Raw genomic sequence first — 13,018 nt, 5'->3', positions numbered from 1 at the left:
AAAGAAGTCAAGGAGATAAAAAGGGAGGAGATTTTAGAAATCTAGAAAGATATGTACCATTTTCTGTCTTGGTTTGAGTTGGAATGACTTCTTAGAAAAAAATAAAAGCCAAGAATTGAATATTCTTGGTTTTGAGTAGATAAATTTTAGCAAGAAACAGTTGTTATTAAATTACATTGGAGAGACATTGATGTAAATTCTGAAATGTTTCATAATTAATACTGAAAACTGAAAGTTATATATCAGATATTTATATGACTTGTGCTTTAATTATTATTTACATAACTACTTGTATATCATATTCAGATTGAAATTGTAATGGCTGTTTTATGAATTATTCAAATTTTTTTCTGTCAAGATCCATTATGTCAGATATCAAGAGTGACAATAGGATAACATCACTGAATGCCCGGACAGGAATAAGAAATACTTTAATTACCATACTTGACCAGCTTCAGAGGTGTCAGAGATCTTTGAATGAGTTTTTGGAGGTACACCTGACATTAATATAGTTTTCTATACATAAAGTCAATAAGTTTGAATTTAAGTCAACAAAACTGATTTATTTTTTTTTATGTAGGAAAAGCGCTCAGCATTTCCAAGATTCTATTTCATTGGAGATGATGACTTATTAGAAATTTTAGGACAGTCCACGAATCCTCTGGTTATCCAGTCTCATCTTAAGAAACTTTTTGCTGGTAATGCATTAATCTTCATTTGTGAAATGTACTTATTTAGACAAAAGGTTCTTCAAAGCTAAATAATCTGTTGCAGGCTTTTTTTCTTCTCTTTCTGCTACTAGACACTAAGGAATTAATGTTTGACTTTAACAATATATAACTTCATTGCTGTTTTCTGATTAATAGGCATTAATAGTGTGGGCTTTGATGAAGAATTTAAATACATAGTTGCCATGAAGTCAATAGAAGGAGAAACTGTTCCACTTAGAAATAAAGTTCTTCTGTCAAATAATGTGGAGGTAAGAAAATCACATCCAAGTATAGTTCAAGCATCTTTAAGAAATTATTTTGTAAGATAACTTTTGAGATTTTTCATCTCTTTGTCAGGTGTGGCTAAACAGTTTGGCTTTGGAGATGAAGGAGACCCTGAAAAAAATGTTAATTGATTGTGTCGATGCTGGAAAAAAATCACAAGGTTCAATTGATCCATCACTCTTTCCTTCCCAGGTAGTAGTTGATCCAGTAATGTCACTGTGTATTCTTAGATTTGCCAAATAAGGGTTTTTTTAAAGTCTTATAAAGAAGTATACATATGGATTTGGAAGAAAATAAATTCTATTCATTCATAGTATAGAGAAATTCTTAAAAATATGTGTTCTTGTAATTCTTTTGTAAACATTTGGAATACTTAAGTCTTTTACATGGCACCTGATCTAACATCCATCTATTTATTAAATTTGATGTAAATCTTGATCTTAGTTGGTAGTGAATGTTACGTGCAGGGCTGCTAAGACCTAGTAACATAAAAAAGCCCTTTCTGAATCTGATTAAAATATAGTTTCTAAAGCTTAGCTGTATAAGCAGAAATAGTCAGGAACATGAAATTCTTTTATGCAATTTTGACAAGTAGCAGAGAAAATGACACAGAATCACAGAATGATTGTGGGGGGAGGGGACCTCTAGAGCTCATCTGGTCCAACCTCCCTGCTTAAGCAGGCCTGCCTATAGCTGGTTCACCCAGGACCATGTCCAGAAGGCTTTTGAATGTCTCCAGGAATAGAGACTCCACCACCTCCCTGGGCAACCTCTGCCACTGTTCAGTCACTCTCGTGGTAATTAGTGTTTCCTAATGTTCAGACAGAGCCTCCTGTGTTTTCAGTTTGTGCCTGTTGCCTTTGGTCATGGCACTGGACACCTCTGAAAAGAGCCTGGCTCCATCTTCTTTGCACTGTCCCTTCAGGTATTTGTAGAAATTGATAATATCACACCCCGAGCCTTCTCTTCTCCAGGCTGAACAGTGCCAGCTCTCTCAGCCTTTCCTCATAGGAAAGATACTCCAGTCCCCTAATCATCTTTGTGGCCCTTCACTAGACAGTGTCCAGTAAAGCACATGTCCTCACTGGCTCCTCTATCACTTGGAAGAGGAAGTTGTCATCCATGGACTCCATGAACGTCTTGGATTGCTTATGTCCTTATTGCCCCTCCAGCACGTACTGGGGTGGTGGAAGTCCGCTATGAGGACCAGGGCCTGTGAATATGAGGCTGCTCCTATCTGTCTGTAGAGGGCCTCATCTACTTGTTTTTTCTGGTCAGGTAGCCTGTAGCAGACACCCGCTATAATGTCACCTTAACCTGTCCTGTCTTTAATCCTGACCCATAAGCTGTCAACTGGCTCCTCATCCATCTGCAGACAGAGTTCCATACTCTCCAGCTGCTTTCTTACGTAAAGGGTAACTCCCCCTCCTTGCCTTCCCTTCCTGTCCTTCCAAATGAACCTGTATCCCTCCCTTGCAACACCCCACCACATCTCCATGATCCCAACAAGATCATAGCCCTGCAGCTCTGTCCTCATGGCCTTTGCGTAGTGATCCTGGCTGTCATTCCCTCACAGGACTGCTGGTTACTCTCTCCCTCCCCCAGAATGTACTTACCATTACAAATCTTCAAACTGGCATAATTGGTGCAATTTTTTGTTGCTGATCTTTCCAGTTCCAAGTTTGATTGAACATTCATAGCTCGGACAGTAATTAGAACATACGTGTTAGAAACTGGAATACAAAATACCATATTAGCAGATCAATGACACAAAAAGTCAGAGGTGCTCCTGAGTCTGTTAAATATGGGCTCAGCGTGCCTACAATGTGGTAGTTTCCATCTGACATACAATTCAATGGGAAAAGATACTCTAAAAATTTTGCTACCACATGCTATAGAACAGTGAAAGGACTTACTGTATTAGATTACATTGCAAGTTTTTGCTAAATTTTGTCAGGTTTTAAGATGGCTATATTTATTCTTAGAGCATAGCAAATGTGTGGCTTTGTTTAAAACTTATACAGTGAAATGCTTTAAGTATCAGACATAAGAAGCAATTATAAAGGAATTGCAAAACTGTTTTCTTTACATCATCTGTATTTATAAAATGTAATTCGAACTTTCTCTTCCAAAGATTCTTTCCTTGGCAGAACAAATTCAGTTCACTGAAGATGTTGAAAATGCTATCAAAAACCATAATCTGCAACAATTAGAATCAGAACTCATGGCTAAACTGGAACATTATACTAGCATTGATACTTGTATAGAAGATACCGGGAGTACAGGTATAAAAATGATAATTAATATATAATTCTTTACAATGGCTATGTAGTTGTATAGTATTTAACATTCTGTTTATTTAAACAGGAAATTATATAAATCTATCTCGATTTGAGTTCATAAAGTTGAGTTACATAAAGTTACCCACCTATTACTGTGAAAATTAGTGCATTTAATATTTCAGAGTGAACAATGGATTTTTATTTTGATTAAAAATGAACTTGGAACATTTATATATTTGCAAACCTCTCTATTTTTTAATAACTTTTAATATTTTTTGTTTTATATATTTACTGATAATTTGTCCTTACCTACTGAAGTGTGCTCTAGTGTTATATTTCATGGGAACTGGCCAAACAGCAGTTTGGGTACATAATGCCATGACAATATATTCTGTACAACTGTGTAGGTAACTTTTTTTCTCTTAGATGTATACATCTGCATCTGAACTAATAATTCTTGAGTACGTCTGTAGCAAACCCAATAAACTAGTTATTCTCAAGACATGATTGTTCTGAACCTTATATAGTCCAAATGGTTTAGAATAATTATGCCTTTGAGTCCTTATTCCTCTCTGTTGACCAGAAGGGGAGCTTTGAAGACTACCTCACATGTAAAATTCTATAGTGTAGGTAAAGTGAGATGGCTCTTATCCTATAAGACTCAATTTGACATGTAGTTGGCAGTCTTACCCCATATTTGTATAGCTTACTCTATTAAATTCTGGTTTAAAATTTATGAACTGTTAACATCTGATATATTAATTAGGAATAGGATTCATATCACCTACCTTCAGCTGTCTGTAAATGTGGTTCTTCATCTAAGCTCCCTTTCTGTGCTCTTTCTATAGCCATTGGAGAAATGTCATCAGTTATAGAAAAGTGTTCATTCTGTCTATTTTATAATTAATTTACAGTAACTTTTGAGTTTGGATAATATGTGTGATCTTGAAGTGAGTTGTCTGATTATCCCTACTTACTTTGGTTTAATTCCCATCATGGCATGGTATAGGAGCACAGAAACTGGATTTCTTTCAAATGAAGCGAAGTTAAACAACATGTTCTCAGAGTACACTGAATGCACCCAATCTGTTAATGAACATTCATTTCACATCACCCCAGTTAGTCTGAGTAAAATCTCCATAGTGGTGTAGTATGGTTTTCAGATCCTCCACAGATCAATTAACAGATTGTGCCACACTGATTACTGAAGTGGACATAGCTGTAAACACTTTTGGAATGTTAATTTTTTTTTTGGGGGGGGGTTATTTGCAGAATCAGGAATCCTTGAGCTCAAGCTTAAAGCTCTCATTTTTGATATCATTCATAACATTGATGTCGTGAAGCAGTTGAATCAAGCTCAGGTTCACGATGTTGAAGACTGGGCTTGGAAGAAGCAGCTGAGATTTTATATGAAGGACCAAAAATGTTACATTCAGATGGTAGATGCTGAACTCCAATATACTTACGAATATCAGGTGTGGTATTTTTAATTTTTACCTGGTGGCTTTTATATATGTGTCAATCACTTCCTCATTTCATGCATGATGCTGGTTGCATTCCAACTGTTGCCATTTTTTTCAAATTTGTTGTGTCCTTAGTATGCTGTTTCATAAAAACACTAAAAGATAGGGTAATCATTTTCATTCTTGATATTGATTGGGTAAATGTAAGTTGTGTGGAAAGCAGCTACATTATCATATAAATATGCTTGCTACTTATGTATATCAGAGCCCAGTTTCATCTGTGTTGACCCCTTTTCTGTAATTCTAAAAATATTTGCATAATGCTTTGACATTTTATATAAAATCAAGAAAACTTCATAACTGTAAACAAATTCATATACTTAATGAGACAGTAATCTTGACTATTGCGTTATATTTTCAAATTAATGATTTATGAATTCAATTAATGAAATTACATCGTCATCAATTTCTGTCTACTAATCAATATAATTTTTTTTGTTTCTGCAGGGTAATTCCCCTAAACTTGTTTATACACCTTTGACAGATAAGTGTTACCTGACTCTTACTCAGGCTATGAAGATGGGCCTTGGAGGAAATCCCTATGGTCCAGCTGGAACTGGAAAGACAGAATCAGTAAAGGCCTTGGGTGGACTTCTTGGAAGACAAGTATTAGTCTTTAATTGTGATGAGGTGAATATGGTTCTGTATAATTTAAGAAATGGATATTTATGCCCATACTTCATAAAGCAATATTATATTCTAGAAATATTGATAATTTATCAGTTTCCATTAGAAATTTGTGGATATTTCCAATGATATTTTTTAATAGATGGGAAGACAGTCTCATCATTTTCTTGTTGTTTGAATTTTGATAGTATTCTTTTTAATTTTAAGGGCATCGATGTGAAGTCGATGGGGCGCATATTTGTGGGCTTAGTGAAGTGTGGTGCCTGGGGCTGTTTTGATGAATTCAATAGACTTGAGGAAGCGGTTTTATCTGCAGTATCCATGCAGATTCAGACAATTCAACATGCATTGAAGAAACATAGTCCTGTATGTGAGATGCTTGGCAAAAAGGTACAGCAAAACTTATTTTATTATTATTTATTATTATTATTTTCTTATAAAAACAATCTATAAACAACTGGGTCAAACTTAAAAACTGACTACTGTAATGAAACATAGTCCACCCAGCATTTCTAAATACTGTTTCATATAACAATATACTATTACAATGCACTTCTAATGATAGGTTGAAATGGATCATAATTCTGGAATTTTTATCACACTGAATCCTGCTGGAAAAGGTTATGGAGGAAGACAAAAACTGCCTGATAACCTCAAACAACTTTTCAGGCCAGTTGCTATGACTCATCCAGACAATGAACTCATTGCAGAAGTGATTTTGTATTCAGAAGGCTTTAAGGATGCTAAAATACTTGGTAGAAAATTAGTGGCTATTTTTAATCTAGCAAGGTAAGCTTCCCCCTGCTCCCCTTAGTCATGTTACTTTTCTAATTCTCTTCCTTCTTTTATTTTAGCATTGATCTTTGTAGTTATCTTACTGCCATCTTGTTTCTTCTCTGTCTAGTCTATGCCAAAGCATGACTGTAGGGATACAATCTACATATACTTTCTGTTAATTTTCTGTAATATTTTATAACTTGGCTATTGCAGAAAGCTATGTGTCAGAAACAAAACTAGACATAAAAATGGAAGTTTGGAGTCATCTAAAGTTTTGCATTCAATACAATTCTTAAACCTGAGCGGTATACTATGCAAATCTTTGTAGATACTGATTTAACTTATAAAATAAAAATATTGCAATATATTGGAAAGTTCAGGTGTGAAAATATCTGGAATGCAGTTATAATATCAAGGTAGCAAAGTACTTCTCCCCTATTAAGCTCACTAAATGTGAATGTGAGCATGTGAATGCTCACAAGCATTGTGTTGAATTTAGATTCTTGAAATTGTTGAAATGCAAGTGAGTATTTGGTTATAAGTATCCATATTACAGAGAACAAAGTTCAGAGGTTTTAATTAATGATATTAGGGACAATAATAAATACATTAGCTGTTTAATATACTCCCTCAGAAAATTTCAGAGTATCATTGCTTATATCTGACATGTATTTGAGATGGCACTACGAATACTCATCCGTTTCACTTTTGCCCAAAACATTATTATGAGCAGATTCGTTCACCAAACTAAAATTTCAGGTGCTGTCACCTAAAGCTTATTATGACATTGCTGTTTTTAAATTTAGGGAGCTTCTGACACCACAGCAGCACTATGATTGGGGTTTACGAGCATTGAAGACTGTTTTGAGAGGCTGTGGCGCTCTTCTTCATCAGCTGAAGAAAAGTGAAGCAAAGCAAGAAAGTAAGGTTGACCATGCCAAACTTTTGATTATTTAGGATATTGTACAGATACCATTGACTGCACCTTTCTTGTTCACTGGAGTTTTGAGAAGCTGTGGCTTGGATCTGGAGGCAATTTAGAAAAGCAATAAGTATCTGTGAAAGTTCTTCATTAGGAGCTCACAAAAGACTGTTGTCGTATTCTAGATTGAGTGTTTATATGGTAAGAACATAGATATAGGACTTTATTCTGGGATGATTTTGAGTGATTCTCAAAGACTCTTGTTTTCACTTGGCTTACAACAGGAAAGTTGATCTGATGCTGCCATTATTCATCAGTCATCAGATCATTTTGATTCTGTTTGAGGTTTGCTAAAATTGTCACATGGCATTAGATTAAGATTGGTAGACAGAGACAAATATAAGAACAGGTAGAAATGACAGAAATGTGTTGAACTAGAATGGGTCACTATTTTTTTTTTAAGATTTTTTAAGATTGTTGTTGTTTAGATGTTGAATTAGTGGGAATTCAGAATGTGGGGGGAATGAGCATTTCACACCTTTAGGACACAGCTACTGCTTCTTGTTTAAACTGCATATATCTGAAAGTTTTTAGAGACAGCCTTGGTTTACAAATCTTGGCATAACAAATGGTCTGACAACTTTAAAGAATTTGTAATTGACTTCAGTTTGGATCTGCCAAAGAAGAATTACCAGCAATGTGTTTTAGAGCACGTTCCTATCACTGTTACTTGCTATGACATTTTAGCTTCATGTTTAGCTATATGTAATTTGCTGAAATTTGTTTGGTCTAGTTGAAAATATAACTTTCAGTAACCCTGCAAAAGGCATTTAGCTTATGATTTGAACCCAGACATTTTTCTTTTTTTTTTTTTTTTTGTTTTCCATCTTTTAACTTGAGATGCTTAAGATATTTCCAACAAATGTGATTTTGTTTCTTTATGTTTGCTTTTATTGTTGAATCAGAATCCTTTGGCATGTCAAAATGTTGGTCATGTTCTTAAAAGTTGCTTAAATTTCATATTACTTCCTTTCATAAAGCAGTTCAACCTTTCTAAATCAAGTTCCTTCATGTCAGCATTTTTCCTCTTAACTGTTTAGAAAATTTGCCTGTAGAAGCATTTGCATTTCAGACATTGTTCAGGCTGAAAATCTTTGAACTTTTTCCAAATTCTACAAGAGTTTAGTAATCTTTAACCTCTGGAACACTTGGGGAAAAAGCTGTAGGAAAAAGGGAAGATAGGGAATGGACACTTTCTGCCCTTGTGTCATATTTGGGCTGTAGTGTATTCTGGTTTGGGGCAATCTTGCATTCAGAAGGAGGGCAGAAACATAGGATGATTTTCATCTGTGGTTCCTAGTCCTGCTTTCTGAAAATGTACATGTTTTACATGAGAAAGTAATTTGATTAAAAAAGCAAAAAAACATAGATCAGAGCCTCGTACTTTTCCCATCATGGGTATCTTTATTTTTCTGGCAGAGTAAAGCTTTCTTGTGGCTATTTTCATTCTGGTCCCAAAACACTTACATTTCCATGGTACTTCAGATCCAAGAGGAGTTGTGAAGAATGCTTACTTCTGGAATATTCATAGTTAATTAGGACATACTTGAGAGATGTGACTTCAAACTGCCTCTGGCAGAGTAAGGTTTAGAATCCAGGTCCTCAATTTCTTCCATGAGTGCTTTAACAAGTAAGCTACTCTGCTTACCTTAACACTGCTACTCTTAGTCTCACTTTAATCATTAGGCCATTATGTACTATCTGGCCAGCATCATAACCATCTCATGCTCACAAATGCATTCTATACAGATATATATTTGATACTTACAGTAAGGCACTCATCTAACTTCCAAGTAGAGTGGTACATAAACTGGAATGTAATCTGCACCACGATTCCACTTTCAATGTCTTAGCAGTATGGCCTCAAGTGCTAATGTATTCCAAGGCAAAAAACAAACCAAACCAAACAACAAACAGCTTAAACTGATCTGGCTTCTTTGCTTTTGTTTCCAGTTAATGAAAGTCACATGGTGGTTCAAGCTCTGCGGCTTAATACCATGTCAAAGCTTACATTTGCAGACTGTGCACGTTTCGATGCACTGGTTAAAGATGTATTTCCTGGCATTGACTTTAAAGATGTGGAGTATGCTGAGTTAACTACAGCTTTGCAACAAGTCTTTGAAGAAGCAAATTTGGAAATTATAAGCACCCAGGTAAACATCAACTACAGCAACAAACCAATATGACTTATTCTGAATTAGAACTGATTAATATTACATTCAACTCATTTCTGTTTACTTTTGAAAGCTTATATAAAAAAGTGAGAATAACTGATAGATTCTAATTACGTATATATTAAAAAAATAGATGTGTGTGTTTGAAGCAAGGTAGATCAGTTGTGTAATTGAAAGAAAAATAGTGCAAGGAAAATTAAGATGTGAACGTGTGGCACATAGTTTCATTCAAGCCAGGTACAAATGCCAATGAATGTTTTGGACAGTGAGAGAATTAAATATGTGAACATTTGGTTTTATCAAGGAGTTCAATGTCTCATTTATATTTATTTATTGTAGGGGTGGATGAGGTTTTATGACTAAAGGTTCATTAATTTCTCAGTAAAAACATGCCCAAAGAGGGGTGATATTTTTATATTCATAATTTAGTGAAATACTTCTAACATGGAAAATAAGTTCCTTGATATTCTTTAGTATCGTAATTTTAATTTCCTCTGCAAATATCTATTGTTTCAAAAAATAAAATTATAGAAACAAAGTAACTGCATGCAAAGTAAATTGGAAACATATTAAAAAGGAACATGATTGATTTAGCTTTACAACACTACATAGCCATTATCTCTTTTATTACCTAGATCAAGAAGGCTTTGGAATTATATGAACAGCTACGTCAAAGAATGGGTGTAGTTATTGTAGGTCCAAGTGGTGGAGGTAAATCAACGCTTTGGCGGATGTTAAAGACAGCACTTGGTAAAACTGGCAAAGTAGTGAAACAGTATACTATGAATCCCAAAGCTATGCCTCGACATCAGTTGCTAGGCCATATTGACATGGATACCAGAGAATGGTCTGATGGCGTGCTTACACATAGCGCTCGACAAATGGTACGAGAACCCCGAGGTACGTTTGTGAGAGAGTTATACGTCATTATGCTTAAATTACTGAAATTTTTTATTTTCAGTTACATTTTTATATTATTATTTGTGGATAGCATAAGGTAAGAAAAGTGGTGACTATCATAGTCAAGAACACTAATACATATTTTCCAAATTTTGTGATAAGAAAGCAAAAAGACAGCAGAAAGTAAAGCATGTAAGGAATATCTTCATAGAGCTTATATTTAAGTTCTAATGAAGGAAGACTATTAAACAGTGTTAAAATAGCAAGGGGTGATATTCTTTAGAGTGCTTTTCTTGGGTTTGATATTTTATTTTTGTGTCTGGAAATAGATATTACTTCATGGATAATATGTGATGGTGATATTGATCCTGAATGGATTGAATCTTTGAATTCCGTTTTGGATGACAACAGATTGTTGACTATGCCCAGTGGAGAAAGAATTCAATTTGGCTCAAATGTCAACTTTATATTTGAAACTCACGATCTTAGCTGTGCCTCTCCTGCTACAATATCTCGAATGGGAATGATCTTTCTGAGGTAAGTCACAGGAGTATTAAATACTTTTAAAGTAAGCAAATATACTTACTTTTCTTGAAAGGTAGTCTAAAGTGGATGGAGCAATTTAATTACTTGCTTACACTCATGAAGCAAATCACTGAGGAAGTTTGCTTTAGGTTGCATGTCCCTTCTGTGCTATCATATTCTAATCTTTTGGCTAATATCTCTCAGAATTTTAGAAAGAGACATGGTGGATTATTTGTTTGTGTGTGACCCAAATACTGATTAGAAATTCTTGTTGAAGTGTTTTTCTGAACTTTTCCTGGAAGCCTGTTGTTCCTTGGAACCTGTCTCTGTGGACATGTGGATGCTTTGTACTTGTCTGAATCTTGTTTTGGTTTGACTTAGTGATGAAGATACAGATCTTAATTCTTTGATAAAGTCTTGGCTAAGAAGTCAGCCTGAAGAATGCAGATACAACCTTGAAAACTGGATTGGGGACTACTTTGAAAAGGCTTTAAACTGGGTTGTGAAGAAGGTTAGTAACTGAATACTTAATTAAATGTCAGCTTCTGTTAAGGATGACCCATTTTTCCATGTTAACGCTGAAGAGATAATTCATATTTTTAAATTTTAAGTTAAAAAAAAACTCAGTGCTTTTTTGATTTTCTGTTTTCTTATTAGAATAGTTCCGGTATTGATCTTATTCAGTTTCCAAAAAGTGATTGCTGTACTTAAAGTTTTGAAACATTTAATACAATTTTAACTAATGAAATGCGTGTATTTCTGTGAAACTTAATATATATCCTTAATATTCCATACAAGACATTTTTCTGTATGTTTTTAAAGATCTGAAAGATCTGAACATTTAAACTAAAAAATGGAAAAGTGAAGAAATTGGTTTTCTAGATTTAATTTATTGTCAATAACAAAAAAAAAAATAGCTAAAATTTGAGAAGTTGTAGAGTGTAGACTGAAGCTTCTAATAGGTCAGGGAGAAATGTAATGCTAGATACCCGAAAAGATTGATAGAGGCATATCTAAAAAAGTAGTCTGCTTGTTCAGAATGTTAAATTTTAACAGGTCCCACTAATTTGTCCTGGATTTAAGTATATAACTTTAGCTCTTTAGGATTCTACTCAAAGCCTTAACTGAAAGATGTTTTAATAGGCAAATGGTAATATGTAATTACAATATTAAAAAAGGATAGTCCAAAACCTTGTACATTATCTGGATTCTGTGATTCTGGGATGTACATCAAGATAATTGTTCTGCATATGCTAGATTTTCTTAAGGATTCTAAATGCTTCCTTGCCTCCCCTTCTTCTGAATGAATTGATTTGCATTGAACAAGTGGTTATATTGCACAAAACATTATTTAGGAGAAATCCCCACTGCTGCGGACAGTAAGCTAGTGTTTGGGAGACCTGCATTACCTCATCTTGGGGAACATATGTAGTCCTGTTGTGGTTTTAATATTATTTCCTCTCTTGGTTCTTTCACCCATGGAGATTTTTAGATGTTTAAAGTATCTTGAGGTGGATACAGAGGAAAAACCATGACATTGACCCTGACACTGCAAATCCCTTTTGGTGCCAAAGAGCAAAATCCGTAAAGAATCCATTCACAAGAGAGATTTCCAGTATACAGTTATGTTGGTTTCTTATAGATTCTCAAAATCTGTAAGGAAAGTTCTTATTCTTATCCAAAATTACATCAGTACATAGCCTGGAATTAAAACTTCCAAATCAATGCTTAATAATTTCATGCCAAGCGCATTTTCTAGAACAGCAGCAGTGTTGAGATCTTTCATCTTTTGTGAAAGTGTCAAAGAACAATGAGTAGTAATCTGCAAGCAATGCATCACATTTATTTTTGGGTATGTATTTAAATCTACTAAAACTTGCAATTTACAGAATGACTCTGTGGTAGAAACCAGTTTAGTTGGAACTGTGATGAATGGACTGTCTCATCTTCATGGGTGTACAGATCGTGGACAATTTATTATTAACTTATTGCGTGGTCTTGGTGGTAATCTGAACATGAAATCACGACAAGAATTTGCAAAAGAGGTAATAATCTTTTTCAGGAAGTTTATTAAAAATTTCTCAGTATATATAGTAGGAATAGTATTTTTCTGTCTTCTAACAATGCATATTTACAATAATAGAATATCTGTGCTCTAATTTGTTGGCAATCTGTGTTGTCTATAGGGAAATAACTGAGAAGTAAAAGGATGTTTCATATGTCATTAATATGC

General features: G+C 34.4%; 1 protein-coding gene across 2 annotated transcripts in view; it reads left to right on the top strand.

Annotated features, from left to right (window-relative positions):
- Positions 1–13,018, top strand: part of DYNC2H1 (dynein cytoplasmic 2 heavy chain 1) — a 180,606-nt gene that overhangs the window by 26,061 nt on the left and 141,527 nt on the right. For both annotated transcript variants that reach the window (XM_075742293.1, XM_075742292.1), the window contains 15 exons: positions 359–491; positions 581–698; positions 867–979; positions 1,068–1,187; positions 3,130–3,280; positions 4,550–4,752; positions 5,248–5,430; positions 5,635–5,817; positions 5,993–6,216; positions 7,011–7,126; positions 9,140–9,339; positions 9,996–10,260; positions 10,590–10,797; positions 11,167–11,296; positions 12,675–12,830. In XM_075742293.1, coding sequence (XP_075598408.1) covers positions 359–491; positions 581–698; positions 867–979; positions 1,068–1,187; positions 3,130–3,280; positions 4,550–4,752; positions 5,248–5,430; positions 5,635–5,817; positions 5,993–6,216; positions 7,011–7,126; positions 9,140–9,339; positions 9,996–10,260; positions 10,590–10,797; positions 11,167–11,296; positions 12,675–12,830 — 2,503 coding nt within the window. The remainder of the gene's footprint in view (positions 1–358; positions 492–580; positions 699–866; positions 980–1,067; positions 1,188–3,129; positions 3,281–4,549; positions 4,753–5,247; positions 5,431–5,634; positions 5,818–5,992; positions 6,217–7,010; positions 7,127–9,139; positions 9,340–9,995; positions 10,261–10,589; positions 10,798–11,166; positions 11,297–12,674; positions 12,831–13,018) is intronic.

This window comes from Balearica regulorum, chromosome 1 (genome assembly GCF_011004875.1).
Source record: "Balearica regulorum gibbericeps isolate bBalReg1 chromosome 1, bBalReg1.pri, whole genome shotgun sequence".
Taxonomy (NCBI): Eukaryota; Metazoa; Chordata; class Aves; order Gruiformes; family Gruidae; genus Balearica; species Balearica regulorum.
This window is presented reverse-complemented; position numbering and strand designations above follow the sequence as displayed.